Raw genomic sequence first — 21329 nt, forward strand, 5'->3', positions numbered from 1 at the left:
TTCTACTCACGCAAGGACGTGCTGCTGGTTCAGGGCTGGGTGTGTTGGCTGAGGACAGGCCCACGAGGGTGAATTGTAGGATCGTGGTGTGGTTGTGTTGGGAGGGACCTTACAGATCGCCCAGTCCCACTGCAATGGGCTGATTGCCCTCGTCAGGTCGGGTTGCCCAGACCCCATCCGTGGCCATGGGCAGTGCAGGGATGGGGCAGGATGTTGGGAGCTGAGCCTTTGGGATTGGTGTTCCTGATGGGGTTGGTTTTCTTGGTGGGCTGGGCTGCTGTACCTTTCCAAAGAACAGGACAGAAAGCCAGCACCATGTTTCCCAAATGGAAGAGGACAGCGGCTGGATATGAGCAAGTCCTATTGAAGCTCTGAGCATGAATCACAGTGTCAAGTGAAAAATAATTAAACTTTTTTTTTTTTTTCTTTAAATATACTTCAAAGTGTCTTTTAAGCTTCCCATTAATTCCAAGTTCTTTCTCTCAGCACTAAATAAATCTCTCGGTTCAAAAGCGCCAGTGCTAATTGGTTTCTCTGAGTACGCCTGTCTGCTTGATCAATAGGGGAAGTAGTTTTGGTTAAATATTTGTGCGTATCGTCTCGTATTGTGTAGCTCAGGGAGATGGTAAATGCTGCTCAAAAGGAGACTTGGAGGATGAGGGATCCAGTAATTTTCTCGTGGCCTTTATGTCAGAGCTGATAACGCTTCCTCCCTCCGTCCTTCTGCAGGAGAGAAGGGGTACTTTGTGGATGGGTTTCTCATGCTTGTTCCTTATGGTGTGCAGCACTGGATGGTGCAGCATCCCAGAGCGTGTATGGGGCGCTGGGGTGAAGAACAGAGCTTGGCTTCTCCCTTAATCCCATATTAGCACTTGTAATCTGTCTGATGTATGGAGGGGCTGGGCTTCCCTCTCCTCGTTCAGCCCATCAGCTGGTTGCCTTGCCCTGAAGCTCAGGCATCCCAGGGGCAGGAATTTGGGGTGCTTCTGGTGCCGCAAGGGGCCTGTAGGATACAAAGCAGTCAATGCACAGTGTCACACCTGGAGGCACAGTCCCACGGGGACCCCAGGAGCAGCCAGCAGCCATCCCTGCCCCAGTTTGTGTCGGAGGGCACCAGTCCTTATAGTGAGTGCCCTCAGTGCTGCTTGAGCAGCCCGTGGTTTGGATGCAGACCGAATGTTTATGGAGGTAAACACGATTATCTCCAATCACACGCCTTAATGATGGTTATTATAATGACAGCTATTGTGGGAAAGGCATGTAATTATGTTGATTCTTCCTTTCTTCCTTTATTGTACGTACAATAATAAGCTGTTTTATCTGAGAGTACGGGGGAGCTGGGGGGAAGATGCGGCGTTTAATTCATTAGGGTTTGTGTTGTTGTGGGGGTTTGTTTTTGTTTTGTTGCCTTTTAGGTTAAATCCTGAATTCCCGGTCAGTCTGCAGGGAGCCAGAAGCTCAGTGGGGAGGCAGGAGGGGGGTCCTTGTCCTGCATAACGTGGGCTGGGTGCTCATTCTGGTGGGTGCTGGTGAGGCCGTGTCCGCTTTGCAGAAAAATGCGGAGCATTCATCTCAATTCCTTCATTTTCATAAAGTAATTGATGGCTTTGTGCTGGCTGCAGCGTAACTTGCAGGGAGGACCCCAAGGCTATCTCATAAAGAGAGAAGTCACAGCGAGCGATAGATCACTGAGATGGCTGGGGCTAGCCTGACATTTTAAGACTTAATGGGTTAATAAAGTGTGTGCTTTAGGTGTCTGTCACTAAGTAGAGTTGGTCCATTCCTTGCACACACTCATACCTTGACAGCAGTACCTTTGACCTGCCTACACTACCCCGGCCTTCTTTGTCTGCTCCGTCCATCTGCCTTGGCTCAGGTTGCACTCAATGTTTATCCCCCATAATCCAATTTAAGTTGCCGTAGAAAGCAATGGGGATTTGCAGAAAGAAAGAAAAAATCTCACTGGGTTTGCAGAGCAAAAAAAAGCAAAAAAGAAAGGCAGGAAGGCAGGCATTTTTTCTTTCTTTTTTGAGGATAAATCTCCCATCCTCCTCCCATGCATTAACGATCTGCTCTCCACCCAACCTGACCTTAGCGTGGTGGGATCCTGGCTGTGCAGGGGCCGGCATCACAGAGACCATTTTGTGGCTGCTGTTTGCTGGGAGATGTTGCCCACGTGCATCCCGGTTCTGCAGGACACCGTGGCATTGGGCCCCTGGAGCCCAGGAGAAGGGGGGGAAGCTGGATGTCAGGGCAGAGCTGTGGGAGCTGCACAAGAGAAGGGCCAGAATGGTTTTCCTCGTGCTCAGAAATGGCAGTTTTCTTGCTGTCCTGGCATTTCTTCATTGCTCTTCCCTTAAAATAAAAAATGTAAAAAAATTGCCTCCGTCGCCATGTTTACACCCTTCAAATATTTATACAACACCTGTTTCTTGGTCTTTCATGTCAGTGTGTATTTTGCGCTAACCTTTAAACAACGGCTCTATTTCTGTCGTCTTCCATAGTGCCTAATCATGAGTGTATGGCAAATTATACCCTAAAAAGGTGTGCTGGACCAAATGAAGCATAGCAGGCCAAAAGCACAGTGTTTAAACAGTGTTCTGTTGGCAAAGGATGTAAACGAGTGGGTATCCGTACAATGGGAAGTGAGGGTTTGCCTGTTGTCGGGACAAATTGTGCAGTAACTTATCTCAGCCCTGGGGGGCTGTGTCTGTGGATGTGCCTTTGGAAAGCGAGCCCTGGGATTTTGAGGGCAAAGTCTTTGGATGCTGAGCATGCCCAAAGGTTTCTTGTTCTTGTGTTTTCACTGTGGCAAAGGTTTCTTGTTCTTGTGTTTTCACTGTGGCCTGTTGGCTGCCTTAGCGCTTGGGCAGTGCTTTGTGTTGTGGACACGTTGCTGACACGTCGCTCTTCTCTCTCCTTGCTTTTCAGATTTTGGTCACTCCTCTGAGCTGGCGTTCGTTGTGGAGCCCAGCGATGACATAGCGGTGCAGGAGCAGCCCTTGATCCTCTACTGCCAGGTGGAAGGCATCCAGCCCATCACCATCACGTGGAGAAAGAACGGCGCCATGATCGTGGACAGCGAGAACGCCTTCATGTTGGCCAACGGCTCACTGTACGTCTCCCGCTTCCAGAGGATCCGGGGGGACGGCTCCTCGGATGAGGGCGAGTACGACTGCATGGCACAGAACCATTATGGGCTGGTGGTGAGCCGGAAGGCGAAGATCCAGGCAGCAAGTAAGTGCGGGCTTTGTCCTATCTATGCCTCGCGGTGTAGTTCTGTTGTGGGCTCTGGCTTTGCTGGGAAGCGTCGTCTGATGGTGATAGGACAAGGAGGAATGGTTTTAAACTGAAAGAATGGAGACTTAGGATAGATGTCAGGTGGAAGTTCTTTACTCAGAGGGTGGTGAGGTCCTGGCACTGCTGCCCTGAGAGCTGTGTGTGCCCCATCACTACAGGTGCTCAAGGCAGGGATGAATGGGGCCCTGAGCTGGTGGGGGGCAGCCAGCCCACAGCAGGGAGCTTGAAACCAGGGTCAGCTTTGCAGCGTGGTTGGGCTGTGCTTGGCAGGCAGTGCTTCCCAAAGCAGAGGCGAAGACCTTCAGAAGGTCATGGTTTCTCTCATTTTGTTATTTAAGACAGGCAGTGTGGAGGCAGCGAGGTCTTATTTACTACCAAGCGTGGCAGTGCCTTTGGGGGCAAGGCTAACAACACCAGACAGATAGTCTGGTGGGTGAACCTGGAGGAGGAGGGAGATGAAAATGTCAGCAAGGGAATGAAATTTAAAGGTGGGGGAGGAAGAGTTACAGGGCTGGCTGCAAATCCAGCCCCTTGCATCCGGAAATGCTGCGGTGGCTGTGGTCCGCTTGGGGTGTCTGCTGGTGGATTCCCCCTTACCAGCTCTAGTTGTGGGTTTGTCCTGAGAGTGAAAGCAGAGCTCAGGAACTGTTCACTGTGGCTTCTGTCCTTGTGTGGATGGCTGGCTTTGCTCTCAGAATGCTGCTCGTCCATTTGCTTGCAATGAGAAGTTGCTGCTGAGTGTAATTTCTGTAAAGCTGGGCACAAGGGTGTCTGATAAGATCCTGAGATTTGGTCAAATGCTGATTTGTTAAATTTGGTTTTATTGAATTGTCTTCCAACTTGTTTGGAAGGTGGCTGCCACTATTCTTAGCATGTAATCCCCTTATTACCTCTTCCATTGTATATGCAAGTTATCCCATGCTATCCTGGTGCAAAGCAGAAACGTCTATGGCAAAGTATGGGGCCAGACCCAGGATCCCCTGGTGGCAGCTCCCAGCCTGGGGGGCCCTTTGAAGTGCTGCGTCCCACTCCCCACTGCGCTGGGGTCCGCTGGCAGCCCACCAAGGGAACACTTCAGCCCTTGTGTATAACAATTCCCGAGTGCATGAAGTGGCCATCTGCAAACCTAGCTTTTCAGTAGTGTAAGAAATGACATTGTCCAGGAGCCAAGGGCTTTGGGTCCATGCCAGATTAGCAGCTGGATCTCAAACTTGTCAGTCTTGCGGTGCTAAACCTCGGAGCGCTTTTGTGAATGGCTCTGGCATTTATGAGCTGGGAGCTGGCTGACGTGCAAGCACGGTGTCAGACTTCTCAGACCTGTAAACAGGAGACATGAGAGCCAGAGGAATTACCTTTGGGATAGCAGGTTGTCAATAAACACTGCTATCTCGGCTCTGGCATCAATATGTATGTGATGTGCCGTGTGTCCCCGAATAGCATTTCCTTTTGTAGTCGTCTACGTGCGAATCAAAACACAAAAGGGATCACACTGAAGATGCTCAGGAGATCCATTCTGGCTTCGGGCCCTGAGAAAATGTCTGGGTGAGGCCATTGCAGAGCGTAGGGCACCTGGCCTCGATGCCACAGCTTCTGCTGATAACTGGAGTGTACTGGGGAAGACTGGGCATGTGTAACCTGCTGTCCTAATCAGCACCCAGCGCGATGGGTGGGAGCACAGGGCTGGCTTCTACCTACTGAGAACAGCCCCCAGCTGCACCCTTGAGCTTCTGTATCAGGGTGGTTCCGTGCAGGTAACAGAGATCTTCCATGCTCCAGATAATCAAATCAAAGGGTTGTCAGCCCCATCTTAGGGGAGCACTGCATTGAAGCCATGGGTGCTGCCTGGAAGAAAAAACACCACGTGCTGAGCAGACCTGTGCAGAGCAAAGTAAACACTGCCGGTGGGTAAAACCTCAACCCAGCACTCATCTCTTCTTCCCCCTGAGCCTGACATCTGAGCACAAAAGCAAAGGAGAAACAGAAACCTTTTGCAAACAAAAATCTTGAAAGTTGATCAAGGCCGCGCTACTGAGGAATAAAAGGGATCTGACGGAGCAGAGCCCCTCGAGAGTTCTGCTGCACTTTGTGCTGTCTTCAAAGGCACGCTGTTAGTCTCATATCACCATTACAGGCCCCGGCTTTGTATTATTGCTTGGAATATAATCTTCTTGGCTCGGAGGAATGTACATATTTGCATTCAGGAAATGTGGGCTGGATATCATATTTTTATGTTTCAAATGTGCTCTGACACTTGGCATGAAGTGAAGTTTAAGTGGAAGAGTATGGGGCTCGCAGCCGCGGCGCGTGCAGCTCTGGCACTGGGAGGGCAGATATCCCCGCCTGGCAAAGAGGCCACAGCTTTAGCATAGGCTGGGAACCACCAAGGTGCTGCAGTTTGTAACTGCCACGGTGATGGGTGTGTGTGGAAGTGGGAAACAGCAGCTTGTGGCATCCTTTTGAACAAGTGTGCAAGCAGTGCACGCATGGCTGAGCCAGGCAGGGGCCCTCGGCATTCCCACCCTCTGCTTTGCACGCTGCTTGGAGCTGCTGTCTCGGTGGCTGTCTCTGCGCCTGCTCAGAGCCTGGTGTGTAGGTTGGAAAGGTGGAACGCAGCACGTTTTTACGATCTGATCAGTTTATTGAATACAGATCTTGTTTTCCTAATGACAGCTTCATAATTTCACACGACTCGGTGCTGTTTCAATTAAAATCAGTTTGGTTTTCTCCAGAGGCAGCGGTGGCCAGGAGAGCCTGGCTGTGGCTGTGCCTCCGACCCACAAAGCAGAGCCCATCTGCACTCACTGCTTTTGCTGTCTGTGGGTGAAGATGCCCCCTGAGCTCTGGAGCCCACTCCTTTGGAAGCTCCCTGACCTGCAGCTACCTGTGGCTCTCATAGCTCTGGGTATTGATTCCACTTTTCAGTGCCTCCCTTTGCTCAGCTCAGCCTTCCTCGTGTTGTCTCGTGGCATTTCCAGCCCTTTTGCCAATGTTGTAATTTGATGGAGCTGGCTCTGCATCATCATAAATCACAGCCCGGCCAGTGGAGTAAGACCCATTGATTATATCACTCAATAACAAGCAGTTACCACTAATTGGAAATCACCATCTAACTGGGTATTGGTTGAGGCTCTGCACGCATCCAGCCTGAGAGTAGCAATTTTCACTGTTTGATCCGGTGCTATTAAAAAAAGATTAGAAAAGAGAAAGTAAGTCAGTCCTGCAACTTGGATCCAGAGACAGTTCTTGAAGCTCTTTGAAACGGGCCTGCCCAGTGCTTGGGTGTGAGAGCAGCTCAGGGCAGATCCGGGCTGGCAGTGCCACTCTCCTCCTTTGCCTTGCCATAGGGGACCGCTCATCACCCATCTTAGCACCATGCATCCCCTATGCTCAGAGGGCTCCCTTACTCCTTCCCTTCTTCATCTAGCTCTGAATCCCATTCTGCCATCCCACTGGCCATCCTCAGCCCAGCTTGGGGTCAGTCTGCCTTCCCCACAGACCCTCAGGCTGAGGGTCTGGAGGCCATTTACAAAATATAAAGAGGGAGGTCTGCTGAATATGCATGTTCACGAGTTGTTTTCCCTGCTAAGCTGCTGCTGAGGGGAGGAGGTTGGGAGCTGTGGGGTTTTCTGAGCAGCCCACATCTTCCCATCGGTTCAGCTCATCTGCACGGAATACATTCAGGGTTTAACCTGCAGCCCCTTTTGCAGGCTCTGGGGTGGTGGGAAGAGCTGCTGAGCCCAAATAATGGCAGCATTTATAAGAGTGTAGAGACAAGAAGGAAGTCTAAAAGGATTAGGGAGAGACAAAGGGGGCTGATTATTTTATGGGTCACAATACAAGGCATTAGAGCGAGATCACAAAGGGATGTAATTACAAAAGAAGGCCATACTGGGGGGATCAAACCAGGCTTAGAGTGGGAAATGTTTTTACACAGTTTTGTTCCACTCATTATAAAGTTAGCATTTTAAATTAAGGTTTATATAAGGTGGCACCAAATTTGTCACCAAGGTATTTCCTGGGCAGTGCCGCTATTGGGATGCAGGCTGAGTCTGAGAAGTCAGACCTGAGACACATGGGTTTGCTATGGGATTTTCTGTGCCTTCAGTGTGAGCAGAGCTCTGCCTGTCACTTGTGCTTGCACCGAGCGAGGCTGTTCCTGCTGCTGGGATGGGATGCATTTGTGGTGGTGTGTTTTGGGGTGTGAGACATGCTGGTGGGAAAGAACGTGTCCTGGTGTTGCATTGCTGCTCTGCAGATACGGTTGTGCTCCTCCCAGCAACTTCTGGCTGCTGTTCACTTGCAGTTTATCAGAGTTTATCACCCAGTGCTGCATACCTGGTTTCCTGTACTCACAAACACAGTTGTTGTTTGTGACCACTTGATATTAATGCTCTTTCTTCTCCGGTGCTGAGTATTGAGTCTGAGCAGAAGGGTTTCGTGTTGGTAACTGTGGTGTTTCTCTGACTGGTCATAGAATCATAGAATGGCCTGGGTTGAAAAGGCCCACAGTGCTCATCCCATTCCAACCCCCTGCTATGTGCAGGATTGCCGACCAACAGCCCAGGCTGCCCAGAGCCACATCCAGCCTGGCCTTGAATGCCTGCAGGGATGGGGCATCCACAGCCTCCTTGGGCAACCTGTTCCCGTGTGTCACCACCCTCTGGGTGAAAAACTTCCTCTTAAAGCTTCCTCCATCCTCCTGCTGTCTGTGCCCTGCGTGCTCACAGCTCTTGGTGAACCCAGAACAAACTCTGGGTGTGTAGCAGTGGTTGTTGGAGGGAGAGGGGGAAATAAGCAAGAGAAACTACAGGAAAAGAAAAGGGAAAAATAAGATGGAGTGAAGCAAAAAGCCTGAGGGGCTTCCAGGGGAGGGAGATGATGGTGAGTGGGTTATTTCCCTCCATCAGCTCTTCCTGCTCTCTCCAGGGCACGCTGGCTCACACGATGCTGCCTCTCAGATCTACACCATGTATGTGCTGCAAAGCAAACATACAGATTTAGGAGCCGCCGGGGGGAGCGGGGAGATTTGGCTGGCAATTCTCGTCGATTTGGGGGGATTAAAAGAGTTTGTCACTTAACCACCCGCCGCATTTCAATGCCTGCATCTAAGAGCCAGAATTCATCCTGAGACTCGAGCACATTATAAGGCCATATTTCTCTCAGCTGCTCACTTCGTAGCAGTGTGATAGTTATTTAAATATCATCTCGCACTTCTCCGCAAGGCTTCTAACGTGGATGCGCCAACCTTCGCTCCGGCAATGTTATCTCTCATATAGGGGGTTTGCACTGCAGGCAGTAGTGTCACTTAGTCATTTATAGAAAGCTCAGGGGAAATATATCAGCAGAATTTCATTAATGGTAGCACAGTTGAGTTATTTGTCTCAATTAACTCTTGGAGCACAGCAGACGAAATTCTACCATCTCTGCAGTGTGGGGATGCTGCCCAGTGCTCTGCTTGGGATATTAGCATGGTGCCACAGGTATGGCTTTCGTTCTCATATCCTACAAAGCCTGAACCCCCCAACCAGCTCTGCCTCGGTTTCTCTGAACATGGGTTGATTTGCTCTTTGCAAACCCCTGTGCCTGTCAGTGCCATTGCAGAGCCCTGTGAGATCCTGGGGACAAGCTGGGGACCCATGGTAGCCAGGGACTTGTTTCATCTGCATCTTTGCTTCACTGCAAGCCTGCCAAGAGGCCAACGCAGTGCTGGTGCTCAGGTGAAAGGGGGCTGTGTTCCTGCTGCCCTTCATTGGCAAGGCTGTGAGAAGGAATCGACTTTCCAGGGTGTTTGACCATGGCAATCAATGCTCTTGATCTGGTGGGTAACAGCGAGTATCTGCAAGTTAAAGGAAAGCGCTGCTGCTTTTGCCTTGAAGCTCTGGTCATACTTGTGACTCACAGTTACTGAAAATGGCAGAAATATAAACAAATAAAGAGACGTAGGAAGCTGTAGATAAGGATATCTTGGGGCTGCATAGTTCACCCTGATCCTGCCGTGAGATTGGGATTTGAGGACTCTGATTTGGGATGTTTGAGGTCATGGGGTGCAGAAGTGAGATGGGCAGAGGCAGTCCCCCCCTGACCCCTCTCACACACGTGTCCATGCATGGGGAGCTGTGTGGTTCCCCAGCGCAGTGTGAAGCTGGGAGGGACAAACCCAGTGAGTGGTCAGTAGTTGGGATGCTGGATTGTGTCTTTTCTGCTCCCCTTTTGGCTTCGCCTACCATCACAGCCCTGTTGCTGGGAAGGGGATCTGCTCCCACTCCTCCTTGGCACAGCATATGGTTTTCAGAGGGGTTCTTGCTTTAAACCCAATTTTACAGTTGGGTTGACTGAGGCAAAAGGAGGTCAAACGATTCGCCTGAGGTCACTCAATAAGTGGCTCAGATTAAATCTCAACACACGATGCTGCCCGTTCCCAGCGCTGGCTGCGCCGGCTGGACCAGATGGCCTTCTGAATACCGCGTCAAGATCCTCATTTTTTTCTCTACCTCATTGTTCTCCATTGTGGGCTTCTGAATGCAGGACCTTGAAAGTGAGAGTCATTTGGATTTGCCGAGTCCAAGTTATTCTGTTTAATGACGTGGATTTGCAGGGAAGGGTTTCAGCACGCCACTTGGCTACGGAGGTTGGAATTTTGCGGAGATTTTCCTCTTAGCTTTGGATTTCTGATATTGAAAGTCTCTCTGTCCCCCTACCAGCTAAAGTTGGACCCTTTACCTCTCAATTGCAGTCCTATTGCAGGGCTCTGCTCCGTGAGATGACTGCATCCCATGTTTTGCCTCTCAGGTGCTGCCTGTGCCGTCCCCTTGGCTCAGCCCTGGGATGACACGAGGGCTCAGCGCTGGGCTCTGCTGTCTGAATGATGCCCTGTTCAGCTCTGGGAGCCTGCGGGCACTTTTGTCAGCTCTAGAAGCACAGCAGGAAGTGCTGACATTCCCCTCCTGATCCCATGGGGTGTCCCGCACATCACTCCTGACAGCAGTAGGGGTCAGGTTGCATCTGGAGCAGAGCAGTGATACCATGAGACAAGCTCCATCCCCACTCCTTGCACCAAGGAGATCCCTGAGAAAGCAGGCAGGCAAACCCTTGGGATGTTTGGGAGCAGAGATGTTCCCTGTATACTGGCAGCCATGGAGAATCCTCTTCTGTCCCTCCTCCCTGGGACCAGCATCGCTCACACGCCTCTGTAAGTTGGCACCTCTTGAGCATGCCTTGATTAATGGTTTTTTTGTCAGTCCTGAGGCCCCCATTATGTCCCTTTGATGCTGAGTTTTGCACTTACCACTGTCACTGAGCTCAGTGACTAATTTTCACAGGTCACAGGAGAGGGACAATGGATCAGGCCACATTTGGAAGAAACAAATGGAATTTAGCTGCAACTGAGAGCGCTAATTAAGAGTGAGGATCAATTTGGATGTACAAAAGAGAGAGTTTTAGGCTGCTGGTTTGTAAATGAGCGGCAGTGTTGCCGTAGCAGAAAAGACTGTGTGTGCATACTTCAGCTGCAGCACTGCGCTCTGCTGCATTTGATCAATACTTCTGTGCTTATTCATTGAGGGAAAACCAAGTGTTTTCCTGCCTGCTGTGCCCAGGAAGGGCAGGGGCAGCAATCCTGCCACATCAAGTCATTGTGGATCACAGCAAAATGGTTTTGGCCAGCATCAGGAGAAAGATCTTTCTTGTGTTTCTTTGGTCACTCTGAAGTCTTCACGTGAAAGAAAATGCGAGAGTTAATGTGTATTTGGGGGTGCGGAGGAGATGCTCCAGGTCACACCTTGGGTTCTGTAGGCTTTGCCCCAGGAGCCCAGAGCTGCAGGGTTCTCATCCCCTATCAAAGTGACAGGGACTTGTCTGCATCCTAAGCACGGCTCCTGGGAGCTGGCTGTAAGGATTCAGGTATGACTGCTTTGGCCAAAGCCATGTGCTGGTTGGGTTTGGGCTGGGGCCGTGTCAGCTTGGAGCTGTGCAACCTCACTACAGCTCCTAGGAGGCTACTTAGAAAAAGTAGCATTAGATACACATTCAGATGTGTACCCAGGGATAAGTTTCCATGGACCACATACAAACCTTTCTGTATCATCTGCATCCCTGTGAAGCACCTCTGTGGTTCTCCTGCAGGAGAAGCAGGGTTTGTTCTTGCACAGCGCCCTGCCCAAAAGAAGCCTGCTTAATTTTTCTTCCACTAACTCGGTTCCCCCAAGAATGAGAGATTACCTGCTCTTCCAAAGAGTGCTTCCAGTGTGCGAAGGAGCCTGGATGGCTCACAACTTTTAATTAGCTCTCCTGACCGAGGCAAGGATCCCTCCTTCCCTCCCTCCCTTGCAGAGAGGCAGTGATTAGAATTACAATGAAGATAATCCAAACTGTATGTGTAGGGGTTTTCTGTAAGCGGAGAACAAAGCAGGACATCCATCTGGTGAGTGTGAGCCCATAATACCTTTCTGCTCATTTCTCCAGTGCAACAGGAGCTGTTTGGGACGGAAGCAAGCTCATTATTTTGGCAAGGCTTGCTGACACGCAGAGCAGCGCTGCCTTGTAATCTCAGAGGCACTGAAACCGCTGCTCAGGAAGGAGCGGTGCTTTCAATTTTAAGTCCACCTTTGCATTTCTCCTTGTTAAAGCCTGTAGCAACGAGGGATACCCGCCTCAGCTACTCATTAATGTATGAATGAGAGAGACCCTTAGTTTTACCGAGGCTAATCAAAGCTGAGAGGAGTTTTAAAAGATGCTGCAGCTGTGACAAACATCCCCGCAGCGGTAACACATCGGCTGTGCCCAGGGTGAGATTGCAGGAGACAACCTCCTTGTTGAGCGAGCTTCCTCCTGTCACTTAAAGCCCTCTGCAGAGCTCACAGCTCCTGCCTCAAAGCTTTGGCATCTATCCCCTGTTGTGGTGTCCTGCCAGCTGGAGGCAGCCCAGGGGAAAGGCAGTGTGTGCAGCAGGGAAATGCAGTGCTGAGCCCTCGGGCTTTCCGCTCAGCTGGCTTTTGCCAGGCTGCCCCAGCGCTGCAAGAGGATGGGAACGAAGCAACAAAAAGCTGTGCCGGCAGTGCGACACATGCCTTGACTCCTGCCATGGCAACAAGTTCATCCCTAGGCCAGGACAGTTTGGATGTGACATGACAATGCAACCAGGGGCCAGCCCAGCCCATGGCATTCCCAACAATGTCCAGCAAGGCAGCAGGGATGAGTTTCACGCCTGCAAGCTGCTCTGCTAGCTGCAGAAGTCAGGCTGCTGGTTTCCAGCCTCTGGGAAATGCCTTTGGGTCTCTGAGCTGGGCAGCACCAGCGTGCAGATCTGCGGTTGTTCTTGCCCTGCAATGCGGAGAGCTTGGGAGGGGAGCCCAGATTTGAGTCTGAACACAAGGAAGCCGTTCCTTCCTTTGTGCCCTGAGCTGTAGCACTAAAATCTCCCCCAGAGTGTATGCTTTGCAAGAGATGCCTTTTCAGCTCAGGATGCTGGCTGCCCAGTGTGCTGCTGGCATGGACCAGGAGCCCCAGGGGTGCTGGGAAGGAGGGGAGAGGTTTTTGGCTGCTGGATCGCAGGGCTTTGGGACATCATGACTGTTGGCTGCATGCTCTGAAGTACATAGGAGGAGTATGTCTAGAGAGCTGCTTTGCTTCCTGCAGGAGTACGGTGCAGTATTGACAGCTTGTGGTGTTCAGAAGCTCTGAGTCAGGCTATCTCTCCCCTCCCAAAATTAACAACACTGGTTCTGAATTCTTGGTATTTAAACCTACCAGATTGTAAGTTCCGTTCACATATCTGTTGACCTACAGCTGTGCTCCTATACTGAAGTCCTGTTTCTATCATACCTGATTCGTGGAGAGAAAAAAAGCTTGAAAGCATCTCACTGTGATGAGAGCTAAGGTTGATGGGGGTGCAGAACACTGCGAGCTGGGGTCCCACCACACTGCCTGACATCACAGGCTCCTTGATGAGACTCCAAGAGCTGGGAGAGCAGAATCAACTGATGAGTGTCTTCCATTTTGGCTCCTTGTCATGTAAATAGGCTCCAATCTGCATGTCACATCCCGAGGGTGAGCGAGTGCAATAACATTAAAAAGAAGGCAGCAAGAAACCCTGACATGTGTGTGTTTTAGCAGTCTTTAAACAGGCTAAAATATCTGCTTGGCAGTTTGGATGGGTTGAGAGGGCCCCTTGTTACCGCTCTGCTTCTTATGTAGATAGGTGACTGTGGGGCTCTAAGGAAAGTACTTTAATGCAACGTAAATATAATTGCTTCGATGAAATGTCTTTAGCCTCCTGAGGGAAGTTGTAGTCTGCTAAGCCTTTAGATGTGAATGGGCGACTCTGTAATTGCTATTGTTTCAGAGACACATTAGGAAGGCCTAATGCTGATCGCTGCTGTGTGTTACGGGAGCAGCATAGCAGGATGAGGCACTGACAATTGCTTCAGGACTGGAAGTTTCTTACCTCATTGGAGCACTGTGAACCTCATTTTGTGTTTTTTCCTTTTCCTGCTGGTTTGCAGAGTGATGGCATTTAAGTCAATGCCATGTAGGCTTGGGGTCATGAGCTTGAAGGCAGCGTCTCAGAGAGCAGAGCTGAGGGGGTTGTTTGGGGCTCTGGTTGGTGCGGTCAGTACGATGGATAAGATGTGGGGTGTTCTTGTACATGGGTAACCTCCCAACTCTGCACTGTGTATAAAAGCTGGGATCTGAGCGTAAAGATCTCTACCTATTTTGTATTGCTTCCTGGATTTGGGGTTGTGTCCCTGGTCATTTCCTGTGCCCTGTAACCACCCCACGTGCCATGTTACTGCTGCTTCCCATTCCCCTTGTAGCCTCAAGTGGTAAATCTTGGCCCTACTTGGGATTTACTTCTGTTCTGGAGATTTTTCCAGCTTTCAGAAGCTTCCCATAGAACAGAGAAATTTTATGGGTCTGATCTGTCCCTAAAGACTTTCCCCATGGGCTTGGTTTTAAGGAAAGCAAGAGGAGCAGCACAGTCCCTGCCATACAGTAGATTATCCTAGATTAATAGCACATATTTTCCACACCGAACACAACCCCGGCTGTAATTCTGTCTCCACCCTGGGTGCTGCTAACGGAGTCAAACCATTACATGAGAGCTCCGCGTATGGCTGTTGCCAGCTCTAGTAATAAGTCGCCCTAAAAACATGAAGAACGAAGGGGCGGCCAGTCAATGAGAATCCCCACATAAATTGACTTTTTGTGTGCCGGCGGCGCTTGGCTGACGGCCAATGCCAATAAGGGCCCGGTGGGTCGGGATTCACGGGCAAACAACACTTGTGCACCATGGCATCCCCACGAGACACCCCGCCAGCAGCCATCCCCCCTGCCACTCATTCCCTTGTGTCCAAGGAGGCCGTCGGGGAAGGGAACGTCTCGGTGTTGTGACAGGGAGCAATGAAAACATGAGTGACAGGGTGACATTTTGACAGCTTGACGTCGGGTTCCTCCCGCAAATGTAAATACGTTCATTTGAATCCAATTTGCACGAGCAGGAGATTTTAATGGGGAATAAATGGAGGATTGCTGAAAGGTGAATTGTGAGGGATTTATTATTTTTCTTTATAATGTCGGGATATTTGGGGCTTTTTCTTTGTGGGCTTGGCCCTGTAGCATTGTGGATCCCACCCTCAGTTGTGTTTTTCCATCAGACTGATTGTTTTCTCCCAGCTTAATGCTAATCCCCATCCGAGCTGAGAGCCGGGCAGCGATGAAGTTCATTAAATGCACCTATTGAGCAGCTGATAAAATTGAACCGCAGCCCCATCCTCCTCCAGACAGGAATTCTTAAAACAGCCAGCAGGGCATTTTGTCTTTCTTCCTATGGGATCAGATCTGTTGCTCTTCTTCATTCAGAGACTGCACTGCTTTCATTGGAGCCAGGAGCTGATTGTCCCATCAGGTGGAACAGGAGTGCCTGGGTCACACCTCGCTGCGTGATGCATTGAGACAACCTCAGCAGCCCGGGGATTTCTTATTCCTCATTAATGTTCCTTGTAGCCCTGAGATGCATTTGTGCCCTGGGATCGTTACAGCTGTGCTTCAGGAGAAGGCATCATGAGCAGATCAGAGGCGGCCAGTGCTGAAAAGAGCTGGGATATATGAGGGTACACATGATCTTGTTTGGGCCCTGCACTTTGTGTCAGAGTGGCCTCGTAGCTGCAGCTCCTGAATGAGTTTCTTAAACCCTGGCTGTGTAGAAAGCCCGGATCTGTTCCACCTGCTTTCTTTAATCCGTCCTGAAACTGTTCTGTGCTCTTTGCAGTCTGTGGCAGGAAGGTCTCCAGCATGAACAAAAGAAGCTCTCTGTTAGGCAGCCAGGGCTGCTCATTCACCGTCCAGCTCTCCACTGCTAATGAGGGCTTGTGCACATCTGACAGCGAATGTGATGTTTGGCTCTAACTGAAGTGGATGAGTTATCTTGGCTAAGAGCTAGAAAACCGCAGTGAAGAGATGCAGAGATCACACTGACCTTGTAGGTGTTTGGTGTGGGCACCTGGCTGCCTTGTGTGCTGGAGGTGAGATGTAGCACTGCCCTGATGCCACAGCTGGGGCTCTGTCCCCTGCAGCACAAGGCAGGCATCCCCCGGGGGATGGAGGATGTCACCCAGGGCTGCTAAGCCATAGCAGATTGCTTCCTCCTTACACTGAGACCTGTGAATACCCGTAATGGATGCTAATTAAGAATCTGCTTCCTTCTCAGTTTTAAGTGAAAGGGTGGCAAGGTAAAGTGACAGTCAGACCTCATTTATCTTAATGAGAAGGGTCAGGAGATTAATTGAGTTTTACTTAGTGAGGGTGTTGCAGCCTGCCCTGTGTGCGCTGGAGGACACATCTGCATTTTGGGTGTGGGGCTTTTAGTTGGGTGGGGGCTTGTGGCTACGTGGGATTTAATGCTGACGTCCTCGAAGAACTTCCTTAGGGAGGGAAGTTTCAGAAGCAACCCAGGAGACTTTTAGTAAGTCTGCTGTAACTTTGTGAATGGCTGAGATAACCCCATGAGACTTGTCCCTGCTTTGTGAGCACGGCGGGCTGTGTTGTGTCCATCCCTGTGGTACGTGCTGTGCTGAGTGACTTCGAAGCTCCTTCCTGCAGCAGCTCAGACATTCAGCCAATGCACTTTGCAAATACCAGCAAAAAAGTAGGATTGTTTCTGCATTCCAGACTCTCACCTTGTACTTACCACTTCTGAGGTTTGTTTGACACCATGCTGACATATTTACAGTGTAACCTTACTGTATATAGGTGCAGTAATCAGCCAGTCACTCAGGGCAGCGTCAGCAAGGCAGAAGGAAAGCTCTTTTTACTAGCTCACGTGCAGCACCATGCTGTGTGCATAGCCTCATTTGCCGAGCCTGTTTCCTAGGTATTGAGCATAGACTTGAGTAACACCTACTCTTTAATGGGACAGATCTCCAGCTGGTGTGTATCAGCAAAGTTCAAGCTGAGAACAGCTCTCCAACTACAAAGGACGGTGCCAAGATTAGTGAGGGAATGCTTGCAGGGCCAGCAAAGCAGGTGAATGCTATCGCTGTCGTTTTTCAGAGGGGACTTGAAGGAGCAGGAGGGGTAGGAAAGTGCCGAGATAGTCCAGAGCTCTACTGAGGAGCTGACTGGTGCTTGGTATAGTGTTATTTCTTAGCAAATATGTCACTTCTTCTCCACTGAGCACAGCGTAGTGGGGCTGGAATAAGGGCTGCTCCCTGGAGTGGATCTCTGTATGGGGATGGTATCTTGGGACAAAGGTACACCTTGGCCTGAGTTCTTCCCAAGCCATGAACACAGCACAGGGCCAGTGAGCAGCTGGGGATGCAAGCAGTTATTTTCCATCCAGGCTTTTTTTCTAACCTACAGGGACAGAATTCTCCCCTTCCTCCAGAGAGCGAGACCTCATTGTTCCCAGCACCTGAGGCATGCAAAATCCCCCTTGCCATCCTGGAGCAAGGGTCCGAGGGAGGCCACGGCTGATTAGCAAGCCCAGAGCAAAACACTGGCTAAAAATCTTGCTTGCATTACTTTACAGCAATGGTTTGAAGGGAGCGCAGCGTTTCTCAGGCAGCTGGCAGCATTAGTCCGGCCAGAGCGCAAGCACAGCTTCCCTGTTATTCCCAGCCCAGTTTAGCAGGCGGTGCTGTGCTGTGCCACAGACCTCACACAGCACTACCCAGACCCCAGGGGCTGCAAGGACCTTGCACCATTCATCCTACCAGGATGATCTCGTGCTCTGGCTCAGTTTGCATCCAGCATGGCGGATGGGACACGTCCCATTGTCGGACTAATGAGACCAGGAGTGTGTGGCATTTTTATGACTCCTTCCCAAGCTATTTCCTCCAAGTTTTCATTGCTTAAATTGGATTCTTCCCACTGCCCCCAGCGGTGCTGTTGGAGCCATCTGCAGACGAAGAGCGATGCGGAGATAACACGAGCAGGGTGGGTCTGTCTGACTTCATGGCTCTCGCATCTCTCCTGTAGGGTTTGTCTGACTTTTTGCCAGGCACAGACACATCTGTCCAGGCATTTCCCGTGACCCTGCTCTAAGTGCTGCCTGCAGCTCTCCCCAGCCTTTGTTACAAGAGGTGTTTTTCGCAGCAGATGACTCACATGAGCATTTCCCAAGTTCTCACCCCACCAGAGATATTCTCAAGAGAAACACACTTCAGTTTTATAATGTAGATGAGCCTTTCTCTCCCCTGCCTTGTCCAGTTTCCAGCCCTAAAAGTGGGCAGCTTCTAAGGCTTGAGGGAAGCAACAGCACAAAAGCCCATTACAATGGTGTCACATTGTGCAAGGTGGGGATTTGCAATTTTAAACAGAGGGCAAGGGAATCGTCACGATAATTACATGTAATACCTACACTACCTGTAAATACAGATGTCCATCTATGCAAACCTCACCCCTCTCCTGCACACAAGTTCCCTTTCTGGTCAGGGTTGCCAGACCACCCTGTCCTGCACAAACAAATGAGTTAGAAAGTCCGAAATTCCATCCCTGCCTTTTGGGGCTTGTCTGGGGAATTCCTGAGTAATGGAGGTTGAATTGGGTCACAAGGGCAGCGGGGAATAAATCTTCAAAGGTTAGCTCTGGCATGAAGTCTCCTTTTTAGGCATGTCAGGGATTCTTTTGTTTTGCTTTGTTTCCGAAGGGCCCCCCCAGCCCTGGAACAATAACCTCGCTGGGGCCAGGGCTGGCCAGGCACAGCCCCACAGCATTGTCTGGGGGGCCAGGGAGGGGGTCTGGGGGACAAATGACATCTTAAAGAATGGCTCTTCTTCTTCTGGACACTTAGTAGATCAGTGTGCATTCAATTAACCCTATAAACCGTGCAAGGTCCAGGGAAAAGAGCCTTTCAGGCATTATGGATTGAAAGTATTTGGGGGGTGGGGGGAGGGCTGCTGTGTGCTGTGTTTAAATAAAGCCCATTAGGCAGGAGCGGGCTGGTGGGGGTGGAACGAGGGCAGTTTTTTTTCTGAAAATTAAATTTGAGTGTAGGCTCATCCGCTGCTCCTGATTTTCTTTGCTTGAAGTTAGCAGAGCGTAGCCCAGCTCCGGCTGGCTGCATTGCTCAGATGCTCAGTGTCCGGTCACCAGGGTATGAAGGCATCTAAATATTTCTGTGGAGGACTAAAACACCTTTATATCCGTCATGGAGCTGCCTGTGATTTTCTTTTTTTCCCCATTACTTTCTATGCTGGAGGAGGACGGGTGAAGGAGCGCTTTGTGCATTGGTGCTCAACTGGAGTTGAGCTTCGTGGGTGCAGCAGTGAAACTCTTCTCCTTTTTGAGAGTAACAACAGCTTTGCATTAGGGTGTGATTCCAGGCAGGGCCAGAGAAGGGGCTGTTGGTTGTTAATGAGTGTTGCCTCTATCTAGATTCGTTTGCGTAATTAAAAGCATGACATTTTCTGTCAGGGCAGTTTCCAAACTGTGTTTTCCACGGGAGAGTTCCAAAACAGCTCTGTTCCTCACTGCTGCATCTTGTGTCGTCTTTTATTCCCTTAAGTACCGCAGCAATATACGTTTTATTTTCTGGCGTTGCTGTTCTCTGTCACTCTGAAGGCTCTTTCCCATTGCCCTGCTCTGCCTATCGTGTGGGGTTGGCACCAGGTGATCTCGAAGGCTCCTTCCAACTCCAACCACTCTGTGATTTGGCTATTTTTCCGCTCTGACACTACAAAACACACCCGTGCTTTGTAAAGGCGTTACGTATTCCTATTAACATTTGGAAGACTGTGAAAGGTTGGCAATTCTGCATGCTGGCATCTCCCCCCACCACCCACCCCAAAACCCCAGTAGCATCAGAGCTCGGGAGCACCTCTAGGATGGGAGCAATATGAGCAGGGATGGAAAGAGCCAAATTTCTTCCACTGCATATGGCTAACATTCACCTGGAGAAATCCAGCCCATTTGTAGATATTAAACTAGACACAGTAATAAGTTCAGTATGTATTTCAATTTACTTTGCTGCAAATAGATTTAATTTACCAACTGCAGAGTTTTAGATGGAACTGCCTGTATTCCTGCCATTTTATGCTCCGTTCTGGATGTATTATATGTAAAGTTGTAAATTAATAGGCCTGTTTCTGATTTGTTGCACATATGACATGGACATGCAAGTAGATTAAGAATGAAAGTCTTAGTGTTGCAGATTTTAATTATATTTGCAGATGAATTAGCATCTAATTCCTCTATCCCTTCCTTATTGTGAAGTCTATTGGAAATGCTTTTTTCCCTAAAGGCACTGGTATTTTGTACTGCTTTGAGAGGAGATCCATTACATTTCCAGCTTATCTAGGAGCTGCTGTTTGAATTCAGAGTGCAACCGTGCTGCATACAACGATGTCTATTGATTATTGAGCAGTAAGTGGCATTTCTGGCAATGCTGTTGCTTTTGGACCTGGTATCACCACGTCCCACAGTACTCAGAAAGCAATGCTTATCCCTTGGACCTCACAGCCCAGCTCAGTTCTTGGCAGGCTTCACTATTCTTAGAGCATCCTCCCATTCTTCCTCTGTTTTGTAGTGGTTTCCAAAGGAAGGAGCACTTTTGTAGCCATTTTGTCTTGGAAGCCGCTGTAGAGTTTGGCTGTAGCTGTGTGCCCTGTGCTCCTGCAGACCACCACCACTGCTGGCCTTCAGGGAGGGAAAGAGCTGATGACACCCCTGCTCACAGCATGGCCCAAATCCTCCGCAGTATCAATACATGAATAACACAATTACTTAAGAGCTAAAGCCAGCAGCTCTTCTCCCTGCTACCCTTCAGAGGCTCCAGTTCAACCTGCACTGATTAAGCTTTTGCATAGCTCTGTGCCTGCTCCTTCATTTAAAAGTAGCTCCTAAGTCAGCTGCAGTGCAGGGAGCATCCTAGAAGTGAGCGCTTCTCCTGAGCAAACAGGGGAGAAGGCAGCAAACACGAGGTGACTCCTTTCTGACTGTCACAGAACCGTGTTCTCTGAGGTTGATTTGTGCTCTCTTTGGGCTGTGCTGTAACAGGAGTGCGTTAGGGATGCAAAGTGGGAAAGGTTCTCAAGAGCTTTTAATTGGAGTTGTTGCCTCTGATGGGACTGCGCTGATTTCCAGTGGCTGCAAAGCTGTTGGGGTGTGAGGAGATGAGGGATCCCAGTCCCATGGAGAGACTTTTTGTTACATTGAGAGATAAGAATCGAAATGATACTGATACACACAACCAGGAATTGAAATATGGGACTGTCACTGCCTAAAAACTAAACCTGCGCTGTGATGAGAGTTTGTAAGGGGAAAGCGAGCTGTTCCCCCCTAAGCTGTGCCTGATTGCCAGCGGCTTCCTGCCTGCTGTTAGTTTTTCTTTTGGAATCCAATTTGGTTTCCGCAGGCCAGTGGCTTTTAATGATTTCCTTTGAGTCCGTGCATCCTTCGGAGCGGCCCTCTTCTCCCTTGACATTTGATGTGGGAATGTGTACATCAGTATTGTTACTTAAACAATACCCTTCAGGCAGCAATGCTGGGCCCTCAGATAAATCACAGATTAAAATGAAGCGGGATTGCTTGATAAA

The 21329-nt window shown here is 49.9% G+C and overlaps 1 protein-coding gene across 1 annotated transcript in view; it reads left to right on the forward strand.

Moving 5' to 3' along the window:
• The window catches only part of IGDCC3 (immunoglobulin superfamily DCC subclass member 3), an 83497-nt gene that overhangs the window by 4712 nt on the left and 57456 nt on the right, over nt 1–21329 (forward strand). Inside the window, exon 2 of the mRNA XM_072345984.1 lies at nt 2932–3237. Coding sequence (XP_072202085.1) covers nt 2932–3237 — 306 coding nt within the window. The remainder of the gene's footprint in view (nt 1–2931; nt 3238–21329) is intronic.

This window comes from Excalfactoria chinensis, chromosome 10 (assembly GCF_039878825.1).
Source record: "Excalfactoria chinensis isolate bCotChi1 chromosome 10, bCotChi1.hap2, whole genome shotgun sequence".
In the NCBI taxonomy this organism is placed as follows: domain Eukaryota; kingdom Metazoa; phylum Chordata; class Aves; order Galliformes; family Phasianidae; genus Excalfactoria; species Excalfactoria chinensis.